This window comes from Panthera pardus, unplaced genomic scaffold, assembly GCF_024362965.1.
Source record: "Panthera pardus isolate Hobbes unplaced genomic scaffold, ASM2436296v1 HiC_scaffold_24, whole genome shotgun sequence".
Taxonomy (NCBI): Eukaryota; Metazoa; Chordata; class Mammalia; order Carnivora; family Felidae; genus Panthera; species Panthera pardus.
The window spans coordinates 40,457,198-40,470,099 of NW_026526810.1; the positions used below are offsets into that span (position 1 = coordinate 40,457,198).

Genomic DNA, 12,902 nt, shown 5'->3' on the forward strand with positions numbered 1-12,902 from the left:
GACTGAGCCAGTCAGGTGCCCCAATGAGTAGTTATTTTTGGATGAATTAATCTACACTGAAATATATCTAATTAATTTCTTTATTTTTAAATTCTTTTGATAAAAAATAAGAAAAATACAATTTATTTAAAGTTATGTTTTCTTATGGAAGTAATTACACTTATACCTGAAACGTGAATAAGTAACAGTTAAAGATTAGTATCACTTAGCATTTGAAAATTCAGACTTACTAAAACAATACATTATGAGGTGATTACTCATTTTTACAAAAAGACTAAAAACATTATTTTTAATAATTCAGACTTCTTCAAGTAGTAAGTACTTAAGAGAATTACCATTTTTATTACTAAATTCTTGAATGAACCAATTATGTAAAGTGAGTTATAAGTAAAAGTCAGACATATCAAACTTAAAAATTGAGCTTTTTATAGGAAAAAAGATTAAATATGTGTACACTTAATTTAATGAGATCCACTCTAATACTAGGTATCTTTATTTTATAGGAAGGAAAACAGATACAAATTGCTGTCTTGTCTGTAATCACATGGTGAGTTTTGAGATCAAAATTAGATCCAAGAATTTCTGAACCCCAAGTTTCATGTTTCAATATTTGGCATTACTTAAAGTGACTCATAAAATTGACTCATATCATGTGTCAGTACTCAGGTGACAATTTACAGAAAGTCAACTCTGCAACTTGATGGGCGACAACCCTTTTCAGCCAAAAAGTAAGTGTTGCTGCCACGACTGATAATAGTATACGTGGCTTTTGTACTGATAAATTTGCTTCAGTAGAAAGAAGGAAGGGTAGGCACATTTTCTTAAAGACAGAAAAACATAAATTTATTGGAGTAACATGCTCACATAAAAAATGATGTAAATTAAAACGTGAGTAAAGTAGAAATGAAGTTTTTTTCTTCTTATGCTCAGTGATAACTGCTAGTTTGGTGTATATAATTACCTATATTTTTTCTATGCATAGACAAAAATATAATTATTTATAAAAATGTAAAGATGTTATGTGTCTTAAAAAATTTTTTTCTCAACAATGTATCCTGAATGTATTGACAATGGCACTACCCTGTTAAGAAGAATGAAGAAGATCTTTGTCTTCTGTATTAGTTTGCTTGGGCTTCCATAATGAAGTATCATAGACTGGATGGCTTAAACAACAGAACTTTATTTCAGAATTTCTCACAGTTCTAGGGTCTAGAAGTACAAGTTCAAGGTGTTGGCAGGTTTGATTCCTTTTGAGGGCCATAAGGGAAGGATCTGTATCACGTCTCTCTCCTTGGCTTAGAGATGGCCATATGCTTCCTGTGTCTTTGGATGGTTTTACCTTCAAGCATGTCCTTCATCCGTGTCCTGATCTCTTCTTCTTCTTCTTTTTTTAAACGTTTATTTTTGAGACAGAGAGAGAGCATGAACGGGGGGGGGGGTCAGAGAGAGGGGGGACACAGAATCTGAAACAGGCTCCAGGCTCTGTCAGCACAGAGCCTGACGCGGGGCTCGAACTCACGGACTGAGAAATCATGACCTGAGCCGAAGTTGGCCGCTTAACCGACTGAGCCACCCAGGCGCCCCATGATCTCTTCTTTTAAGGACATCAGTCATACTGGATTAGCACCCACCCTGATAACTTCATTTTCACCTCATTATCTCTTAAAGACCCTGTCTCCAAACACATTAAGATTGTGAGGTACTGATGGTGAGGACTTTAATGCATGAATATTAGAGAAACACAATTTAGCCCATAACATATACTAACTGGAAACTTTTATTATCCATTTACAATGTTTCCCTAATTTTTAAAAGCTAGGCATTGCCTAACTTCACTTAGTTTCCTAGCCATAGATTATTATATACTATGTGCTTACTGCCTGTCTAGTGTGTAGAGGGAAATAACACTCAAAGTGTTCAGTTTGGTCTTGGACATATAGTAATATTTTTAGTTACTTTACTTGAAGAACTCTATGTAGTTAATAAAACATTATAGTTTAGAAAATAAAGGGATCAATTAATATGTTTATGACCTTTGGGAAAATGGAAAGGCCTCCTTTTTTTTGGTAGGTGGACTATTAACATTTAAATAATGTTAAGACAGGAAATGATTTGTGACATACTTTTATAGAAAGGAAAAAATTTAAAAATTTATAAAATAATGGTTCTTAATTTGTTAAGATATTTCTTTTGTATGCCATCAAAGAATTGTTTCAGTTAGTATGTTTTAAGACCTGGTAGAACATTATCCTAATTTTGAGTCAAAAGTAGAAGTGGCATTACTTTAATATAATAAAAAATTACCTTTAGAAATGACTATATTTAAATGATAAATGAAATATATTATTGTCAAAGCCAGAACTCTGGAGGGTTTTTATGTTTGTTTGTTTTGTAGACCACCACCCATCTCATTCTGTGTATCAGTTAAGCACCACTTATATCTAGTTGGGATATAAGTTTAGGCCTTCAGTACTGTTTCTCTTCTTTCCCCTCTTCCTCCTCTTCTTTTTTCTCCATCTTAGCTTAAAGCAATCAATATATGCAGATAGTTTAAAAAGTCAGGTAGTCCAGGGACGCTTGCATGGGCTCAGTTGGTTAAGCGTCCATCTCTTGATTTCCGCGCAGGTCATGAGTGCAAAGTCCAGCTCAGGGCTCAATCCCAGGAACTGCTAGGTCATGACCAGAGCCGAAATCGAGAGTGGAATGCTTAACCGACTGACCCACCCAGGAGCTCCTATCATATTTTTAATCTTATTTTTTGTTTTGTGAATATTACTTTTTATAACATTCTTTCTTATCTAATATCTCTAAAGATGCAAATTATATTTTCTTTAATATTTTTCTTGCTCTCTGCATTATTTCTTTTCCTTAGGATTCTTTATCTTTTTTATTGATTTGTTCTAAAAGACAGGAGATTTTCCTAAACTTTCTGGTGCTTATTGATTGTCCATTAATATTTAAGAGTGAAGTATTAAAATGCTTCGTAGGAGTTCTGTTCTTGGTCAGAACTTATAGGATGGTGTATATTCATATTTACTGCATGTTCTTTGGTCTGTTTCTTTAGGTGAGAAATGGTCTAATTTGCCCCGAATGGAATAAGTCTCACCTTGTTCCCTTATTTTAGTCTAGCATCTCATCACTGCTTTGTGTCTAGAATTCCTGAATTTGGTTTAGTTTTACTAAGTATATCTCCCAGGAGATGCCTCCTAGTCTTAGTTTATTTCCCAGTTGTTAATATCCCCCCCTCCTCCCGATAATGGTTAGGTACGGTCCTTTTGTAGATAAAATTATATTCCAGGCATATGACTAGAACTCATTTTGACTTTTCCATTAAATAACTACTACTGTCAACCATTATCTGTCTAAATTGGTTTGTATCTTAGAGAGTGAGCTCTGAGTTTCTCACTTGCTGCCATGCACTATGTACAAATATCAAGTTACATTGCTATTAGGATGATTAAAGTAGATTTTAAATATACTATGAATTTTTAAAAGTGTATTTTTCTTTTTGAAAATAAGGTTTGCTTCTCTCCTTTTGGAAATTAGATAATTCAAAAATGGCAGAACTCTTTATGGAATGTGAAGAAGAAGAGTTGGAACCATGGCAGAAGAAAGTAAAAGAGGTTGAGGATGATGATGATGATGAGCCAATCTTTGTTGGAGAGATATCAAGTTCAAAACCAGCAATTTCAAGTAAGCATTTACTTGTAGTGAAGCCAAGTTTTATAAAATATTGTTTCTAATGGGAAAATTTGTGAACTGCTTTATAAGGACATAAGTTCCTTGGAATATTACCATATTATAAAATAGTTACTCAAATTCTGTTACTGAAAACATGACGGTTAAGGTCAGGTTGAATTTATACCAATTAGGGATGACTGATAACAGTATTCAACTAGAACAATGTATATTAGTTTTAGAATAATTCTTTCCAAAAGGAGATTGACCCCAGTAGAAATTCTCTTCTGGACTGTTAAGATGCAGAATTTAAATGAATTTATTGTTGTTAAGGTATAAGCCATAAGATATTTTAGTATGTGGAATATGAGTCAAGTGTTTATATAGAACTGCTAGGTAGGAGGGTAAAAACTTGTGTTTTGTAGAATACAGCCACTAAAAAGTACTTCAGCCAATAGTTCTTTGATGGTTGGAGTAATACTTAATCTTAAATTTCTGAATGAAAATGGTGTCAGGTTGTTTGAACAGGTTTTTATTCTGTAAGACATTTGTAGTTAGATATACAGTATTGCATTGCCATTATCAGAAAACAACTCTACTTTTGTGTGGCCCTTTACTTTATAGAGTTATTTTATGTGATCTGGTTCTTTTTTTACTGTGAGGTAAAAAGGAAATTTTTATGAGGTTTGGTACTGTTTGTGCTTTTACCTTTTCCTGACCAGCAGGTTTTGGCAAATCCCCACTCTTCCAATTTTAGCTTGATTACCAAAAAATCTAGAAGTTACAGAGGTAACACACATGTCAGAATCAGGAACTTTCAAGTGATCCTGAAAGTTAAATTAGGCTCAGATTGACTTCAGGTATACTGGTAGATTTGAAACCCCTTAAGTTATAAGATACCCTGATAAACTGTAAGTTGTTTTAGTCTGCAATCTCTGCTAGTTTTTCCCTTTCAGAATTCTTCAGAGTAGGGGCAACTGGGTGTCTCAGTCAGTTAAGTGTCTGACTCTTGATTTTGGCTCAGGCATGATCTCACAGTTGTGAGATCGAGCCCTGTGTCAGGCTCCGCTTTGAGCGTGGAGCCTGCTTGGGATTCTCTCTATGTCCCTCCCCAGCTTGGGCTTTCTCTGTCTCTCTCAAAATAAATACATTGAAAAAAAAACCAACTCAAAAGTAATGCTACAGATAATCCAATGAAATCCCTTATAATAACACTTCCAAGGCTTCTAGAGGTGTGAGTGGGATATGGAGGTTGGATAAAGTTTGATTTTGAGTGGTAGGATCCTGAGTCATCACTCAAAGAAAGATACATATGCTAATTATAGACTGCATATACATATATTTTTGGAAGATTTTTATTATGTGGACCTTTTCTTTACCATAAAGAAACTTTAGAAAGTTTGACTTATATGTAGTCAGATTTATTAATCTTTTACTTCTGGCTTTTAGATTTTGAGTTACAATTAGAAAGTTTATTCTTATTCTATAAAACAAGGCTAGTAATCTTGTTTCTTTGGTAGATAAAGATCTATATGTTTAAAATTAATCATATATATTTTTTAATGTTTATTTTTGAGAGACAAAAATTTTTGAGAGACAGAGCACAACTGGGTGAGGGGCAGACAGAGAGGGAGACACAGAATCCAAAATGGTCTCCAGGCTCTGAGCTGTCAACACAGAGCCCGATGCAGGGCTCGAACTCAGGACTGATGAGATCATTACCTGAGCTAAAGTTGGACACTTAACCGACTGAGTCACCAGGTACCCCAAAATTAACTGTATTCTTAAATCAGTGATAACTTATATACTTCTTCTGGGAATCTATTTGATTGTTTCAATTCATGATTTCTGTTTTATTCAAATAATGAATTTTAAAATCACTATAATTTTTTGTAGATATTTTGAATAGAGTAAACCCCAGCTCATATTCAAGGGGAATAAAGAATGGTGCGCTCAGTCGAGGTACAGTATTATTTTAGTATTTTATTTTAAAGTGAAGTATTTTGACATCATTGATTATATCAAAATATATTCAAAGCACTGTTTAATTTTAAAATACAGGTATTACTGCTGCATTCAAGCCTACAAATCAACACTACACGAACCCAGCATCAAATCCAGTGGCTGCCTCGCCTGTAAATTTTCATCCTGAATCTAGATCTTCAGATAGTTCTGTGATTGTTCAGCCTTTGTCTAAACCTGTAAGTGTTTCTAAAACTACACAGCTCAGGGATACATTGGATATTATTTATCAGTATAAACAATGCCAATTAAAATTCTGGATTGTTGTGGGTAGTCATCCAATAGAAGCATAATCAGCATCAGGAATGTCACTATCTATATGATAGCTCAGCCAGTATCCGGAGTAATATTGGAAGGAACTACCGATGTAGTCTGTTCCTAAATCAGGTAACACACTCAAATAGTAAGGTATTGGAATTTGCGATAATAAAACATGAATAAAAGTATTACAAATATTGCATAATGGCAAAAATTGTAAACTGGGTCAAATGTTCTTAGTTCTTAATCGGAAAACTTTTGAGAGGACATTGTAGCTTTTTATTCTGAAAATATACCTTCATAATTTAGTTCACTTAAAAAATTCTTAACAAAAAGTAATAGTTAATGGTAATAGTTAATATTTGTAATATTTATGAGGCTTTGTTGTAAATGCTATACATAAATTAATCATTTAATTCTTAAACGACCCTGTGAAGAGGCACTATTATTATTTTTCCTGTTTTATAGTTGAGGAAATTGAGGCTCACAGAGGTTAAATAATTCATTTAAGGTCACACAGATGGCAAATGGTAGATCTAGAATTTCAATCCAGACTAACCCATAGTTTCTATGTATTTGTATACATATGTACATATTGGTATGTGCGTGTGTGTATGTGTGTATACTTAATATATACTTAAAATGGAACCATTGCCTTAGTGTAGCAGTTTTCAAAGTATAGTCTTCAGTCCCTGGGGTTCCTCTGAGACTCTTCCATGGGTTTTGAGAGTCAACACTATTCTCATGATAATACAAAGACATGATTTGCCTTTTCCACTGTGTTGACATATGCACCGATGATGCAGAAGTAATGGTGGGTAAACTGCTGGTGCCTTAGTATAAATCAAGACAGTGGTACCAAGCTGTATGAGTACTTTTTATATTCGTCCCCACTGTGCACTCCCAGTAAAAAATATTCTTGCTCAATTTCCTTGATGAAATGTTATTAATTTTGTTAAATCTCTACCTTTCTATGTGTCTTTTAAAAATATTTTGTGTGATGAAATAGTATGCGAAAGCACTATTGTTTCCAAAGTTTGATGATTATCTTAAGGAAAAGCACTTATGTGATTCAGTTGTGAGCTAAACTACCCACTTTCTAAAAATAGAAGACTACTTTTACTTGAAAGCATGACAAGCCATAGTATATTATTTATTTTCGTGTATCAGTAATATCACAGACTTCATGGTGTAAAACCACACATATTGTCTCACAGTTTCTGTGGGTTGGGGGTAGGTCATGACTTAGCTGGATCCTCTGCTTCAGGTTCTTATGAAGCTACTTTCAGGGTGTGGACTCTGAGGTTGTGATCTCATCTGAAGCTTGACTGGAGACGTATCTGCTTCCAAGTTCTCATTGTAGTTGGCAGCATTCAGTTTCTTAAGGGTTGTCAGACTGAGAATCTCACTAAATGACTGGCTTTTGGCTGGCTTTGCCACCTGAGTTTTCCCAGTTTGGCTTCTTACATGCTCAAAGCCCACGAGAGAGAATATGTAGCAGAATGCCATGCTGATCTAATGTAATGTAATCACATACACAAAATCATGTAATCCTGTCACCTTTGTTGTATTCTCTTGATGAGAAGCAAGTCACATGCCTTGCCCACACTAAAAGGAAGGGAATCATGCAGGACATGAACACCATGGGGTGGGGATCATAAAGGCCACTTGAGAGTTTGTTCGCTGCACACTGTGAGTTATTCAGTTTTGGTTATTTGGCAGACATTTCCTGAAAACTGAACAAAGTGCACACTTAAAGGAAAATAACTGATGGCATTTCTTCCCAATAATAAAATTGAGCTTTCAAGCACAAATTAGAATTTTGGAAAACTTGTATCAGCCACCATGATCTGACAGCTTCCCAGTACTTAAAGACTTTTCTGATGGGTGGTACAGTTAATAAATGTGATTTTTTGTTATTGTATAGTGAATTCTGTTAACATTTGGAAGATAATCATAATTCACAGAAACCAGTATTTTTGAAATAACCAGCGCATCATATTATAAAATCATGCATGGGTAAGAGATCATTCAAAGTGTAAGATAGACTAATAGATTTTATTTTAACAAAGTACAAAAAATTCAGTGATAAGGAGTCAGATTCCACATTGCAGTAAATCTTTAAGAAAATATCAATGTTGAATTTTGGTGTGGTATCAAAGAAGTGTACCCATAGTTATCCCAACTTGCTATTAAAATACTCCCTTTTTCAACTATATATCTTTATGAAGCCAGATTTTCTCTATATTTTTCAAATAAAATAACATACTCTAACAGATAGAAAACAGAAGCAGATATGAATCTGTAACAGTTTTTGATTAAGCCAGACATTAAAAAGATTTTCAGAAATGTAAAACAGTGCCATTCTTTTCACTAATTTTTTATGTGTTGTAGGATAGTCACTTTTCATAAAAATGTTATTTATGTTAATCTATAGTGGGTTTATTGTTATTTAAAATAAATATTTAATGTCTAATATTATAAATATCAGTAGATATAACCCAACTAAATAAAACCTTTTGGGCCCTCAGTAATTTTTAAATGTGTTAAAGGGGTCCTGAAACCAAGGAGTTAGAGTACTAAAACAAAAGGTTACCCAAAATGTAAAGGTTCTTTGCTATTAGTTGGAATTGAATTAACTCAGTGCTTTTTTCATGTATATCTATCATAAGCTATTTGGCACTGGCCTTAGAGAAATAATAAATTTTAATGAAAATGTTTGTTCTTTTGACAATAAGGGAAACTTCCAAAGCACCTATAAATTTTCTTGCAGATGTCCAAGTTCAAAACCAGAACTGAATCCAAATACTTTTGTGAGGAATAATATATTTTTTCTGTATTTCATATTACTATTAGGTAATCTGCAGATCTGTTAGCACTAAAATTGATATTTTGCGGTTTTATTTTTCATAAAAGTTATTTTAATTGTAATTTATGTAAAAATGAAAAGGAAGGCTGTAGATTTTTAAATCTATGGCTAAGTAAATTCAACTCCCACTTATATTTTGAAGAGGTTATATATCATAAAAAAATAAGAATATCTTTGGGCAAATGTTTCTGTCCCCTGAGTTGTTAATGACTTGAGATAATTATTATCTGAAATAATAACTCATAGTGATATCAGCTCTGGACCGGTAGTTTAAAAAACTTAGATTGAAGCAAGAGACTTGAATGCTGATTCAACCTTGCTCCTTAGCATTGTCAAAACCTCTTTGAGCCTCATTTTCTTAATTTCTAAAGTGAGAGATTTTACCCAGACCACTGACTCTATCTTGGATCCTAAGGTTATGCAGGTTATTTCTGGGATTTCAAAAGTTGGAAAGCTACTTGAAATGTATTAGTTGGATCACATTAACTCAGTATACTTTCCATAAGTTGTCAACTCAGTATACTTTCCATAAGTTGTTGGCTTTTGCAGGATAGAAAACTGGAAAAAGAAACTTTGTTATTTAATTCAGTTTGATAAAAAATCTTTCTGACTTGGACCCAGGAAGAAGAAAGAAAAACAAAGGAAGGGTTGTACGTTAGTGTTATAAAAGTTAGAAACTAGAGCTTTTTCTAGCTGAGAATATTTATTTTTCTGCGCATAGTTTTAAAATCAAAACACCTCAGTTGGTGTTTCCCAATCTTGTAAGTTCTTAAAAGGAGAGATTGTGCCAGTTGGTCTGTGTGGGTCCTACAGATGAAATATTGTAAAAAACTCTCCAAGTGATTCTAATGTGCAAAGTTAAGAATGTCATATATTCTGGAATGAATTGAGACCCCTCTATTTAAGGGAATTTACTCTGAAGTTAGGAAGCCACTGCTTTTAATAAATTATAATTACAGTGTTTCATTTTTTGGTGTGTGTGTATGTGTGTGCGTGCACGCACACACACTCACATGCTTTTTCATGGAATATCTTTATACCTCAATATCTCTTTGAGATCTCTTGCAGATGGCAGGGATATATTATTATCACTTATAATAAAGTTAGTGTGATACAGCCTAACGGTATAGCCTTGGAAATAAGGCGTCGATTCTAATTACAGCTACATCAACAAGCAGCTGTATTGGGAAGCCTTATGTAACCACATCTAAACTTAGTTTACCTATTTATAAAATAGGGTATAACATTAGGTTTTTATTAGTAATGTGACAACTACTTGATTTAATACATACATGTGTCATGAACTACAAGTACATTTAAAACACAATTGTAGCCATTATTTCAGTTTGATAGGTGAATAACTTGAAGCTCAGAAGTGACTTGCCCAAGGTTACATAGTTAAATGTGCCAGTCTTCTGAATCTCAGTCTAGTGTCTGTTCCACCCTTACTATTCCATTTGATATCTTTTTGAACTGTTTTTTAAGACATTAAAAATTCCCTGTTGGAGAATTATTTTAACCAATTATTATTGAATACTATGTGCCTGCTCTCTGAAATTGTTGAGCTTAATTAACCAGTTGTTTTCCTAATAAAGTATTAACAGTATTAACTTTGTATTTCTGTTAAAGAACTATTTTGTTAAATACATGTGAATATTTTCTATTTTTTAAGTGCAAATTTGGAGAAAATATTTATTATGAAATAAGATTGTGCTTTTTTACAGTAAAGTCATGACATTACTGATTTTTTATATTACATTGTTAAGGCCCAAATAAAGATAATTTACCTGTTATTTCTCAAATTTTAGAAGTGGTTTGAGTTACTTACACACTTGTTTCCATAGCTTCCAAGAGCAGAGCAGCTGGTCCAGATTATTCCTATAAACAGTTTCCATTTTAAATAAACCCTGTTTGCCTGGCTTTCTTATTTGTTTACCCTGTTGATCAGGTAGCTTTCATATTTATCCTATGAAATGGAAGATTACCTGGTCTAGCATGGCTTTCTGTGGAATGGTAGGAAGAGTGAGGCGGGGCAGGGTGTGGGTGGGGGGACACCCATTCTTTCTTTTCCTGACCCTTGCCTTATAAATTTTTCCAATTAGGATGATTACAAAACTCAAACCATGTGATATATTCATCCCTAATCCTGATGCACAGCACTGCAGATTGACTTCTAATTTGTTTGCCCTAATATTTTGTCTTGGGGTGGGGGGTTTATAGAGATACAGAAGCTTTTAAACTTATGTCAGTATGTTTTCATATTTGTTTTCCTTTTACCCAAAGATTTTGATAAGTTTTACTGTTTGCTCTTTGATAGGAATACTGCATTTTTAGTAGCCCTCTAAAGTGTATCAATCCTATTGATTTAAAATGAGTATATGTTTCCTTGATCTTGAAAAAATCAGACTAAAATTTGCCCGGTTTTAATTCGCTAGTTAGGAACAAATCAGCTGTAAGTAATAGCTTCCTTTTAGTTTTACTAGATGATAATTTTGACAGTAATAATTACCTTTGTGTTTTATAACTTATTAACTACTAATTGAGTCATCAAAAGCTATTCTTACAATATTGACATACAGTTAAGTTTACCTTTAGAAAAGTTTATGAAAGAAAATAATTGTAACTATGTTGAATAAATGTAATATTCTTCCTTTGAAATATTTTAACAGGGTTATATAACAAACTCATCACGAGTTGTGTCTAATAATTCTTCGGAGTTACTATTTGATTTGACCCAGGATACAGGAACATCACATTACCAAGGGGGACCGACGCTTTCTATACCAGGTTGGTTTTAGCACTTTTAAACAAAATTATAAGAAGAAACTTGATGAATATGCATATGTAATTGACTTTCTTGTAAGGTAGAATGGTGCTAATAGTTCATGAATACCTTTCTTGGGTGACTTTTTTTCCCCCTTGGATGGTTTTAAGTAAAATTTTATTTATTAATAAGACATTTTATTTTTATTTGTTTTTTACTTATTAATAAGACATTTTATTAATAAGACATTGGCTAATGTTCTTACTTGGCACTAAAAATGGGCTGAAAAATCATAAAATAATTTCTGTAAATTATAGAAGTCTTCTGACACCATAAATACTCTGTTAAAAGAAGTATTAATTTCCATGACTAGTGTGAAAAAAGTATATGGTTACAATTGATTTCCTAATTAGATTAGCGTCTTTCTATTCAGTAAAGCCTTTAGATACTGTAGTTACATATGATTATAGAATGCTATTATAAAGTGGTACAATAAATTTGTATATAGCCAGTACTCAGTATATGCCCATTGGAGGAATATGAAATTTCTGTTTAGTAGAATTAAAGTTCTTAGATTGTATACTGAAACATAGTTCTTCATTAACCTAAAATAAATTAGTAATCTATGAAAGAATTTCATCTAATTGAAAATTCCCTGTAATGAAGGCAATTATGCTTTTGTATCTTAGCAGTTTTGGTGTATTTCAGATATTTGACTAAATAGAGACAAGTAAGATTTGAGGGGAAGTTTTAGATTATTTACTAAAAAATCATTGTGGAGAATCTACTAAACCCTCTTAACCATTGTTTTTTTGTTTTTTTTTTTTTTTTTAAAGCAAGACAGAAATACAAGCACACTTACTTTAAAAAAATTTTTTTTAATGATTATTTATTTTTGAGACAGAGCATGAGCGGGGGAGGGGCAGAGAGAGAGGGAGACACAGAATCCGAAGCAAGCTCCAGGCTCTCAGCTGTTAGCACAGAGCCTGATGTGTGGCTAGAACTTATCAACCGCGAGATCATGACTTGAGCCGAAGTTGGATGCTCAACTGACTGAGCCACCCAGGCACTCCTCTCCTCCAATTTTTTTATTGTAATATTAGTGCCTAAAATGTTTTTCCATTTAGATAATATTGAGTTCATATTCACTTCTTGGTGTGTCATTTACATGCTTTATAAAAATATAGTCAGTAACATAGGTAAGAACCAAAAGAAAGAAGAAGAAAAATTGTTGTCTTAAGTCTGGTTTTCTAAAACACAGAAACTTTATTAATAGAAAAAGTGAATTTTTGAAACTTCTTGGGAGTAAGG

At 33.1% G+C, this 12,902-nt stretch overlaps 1 protein-coding gene across 15 annotated transcripts in view; it reads left to right on the forward strand.

Moving 5' to 3' along the window:
* The window catches only part of ZNF280D (zinc finger protein 280D), a 319,813-nt gene that overhangs the window by 187,270 nt on the left and 119,641 nt on the right, over positions 1-12,902 (forward strand). For 11 of the 15 annotated variants that reach the window (XR_008417077.1, XM_019442008.2, XM_053889035.1 and 8 more), the window contains 6 exons: positions 504-547; positions 660-728; positions 3,547-3,693; positions 5,575-5,640; positions 5,740-5,879; positions 11,497-11,614. Coding sequence is in view for 14 of the 15 variants with exons in the window: in XM_019442008.2 (XP_019297553.2) it covers positions 701-728; positions 3,547-3,693; positions 5,575-5,640; positions 5,740-5,879; positions 11,497-11,614 (499 nt within the window). In the remaining variant the exon portion in view is untranslated. The remainder of the gene's footprint in view (positions 1-503; positions 548-659; positions 729-3,546; positions 3,694-5,574; positions 5,641-5,739; positions 5,880-11,496; positions 11,615-12,902) is intronic. The other 4 variants (XM_019442011.2, XM_019442010.2, XM_019442014.2 and 1 more) reach the window with 2 other exon arrangements.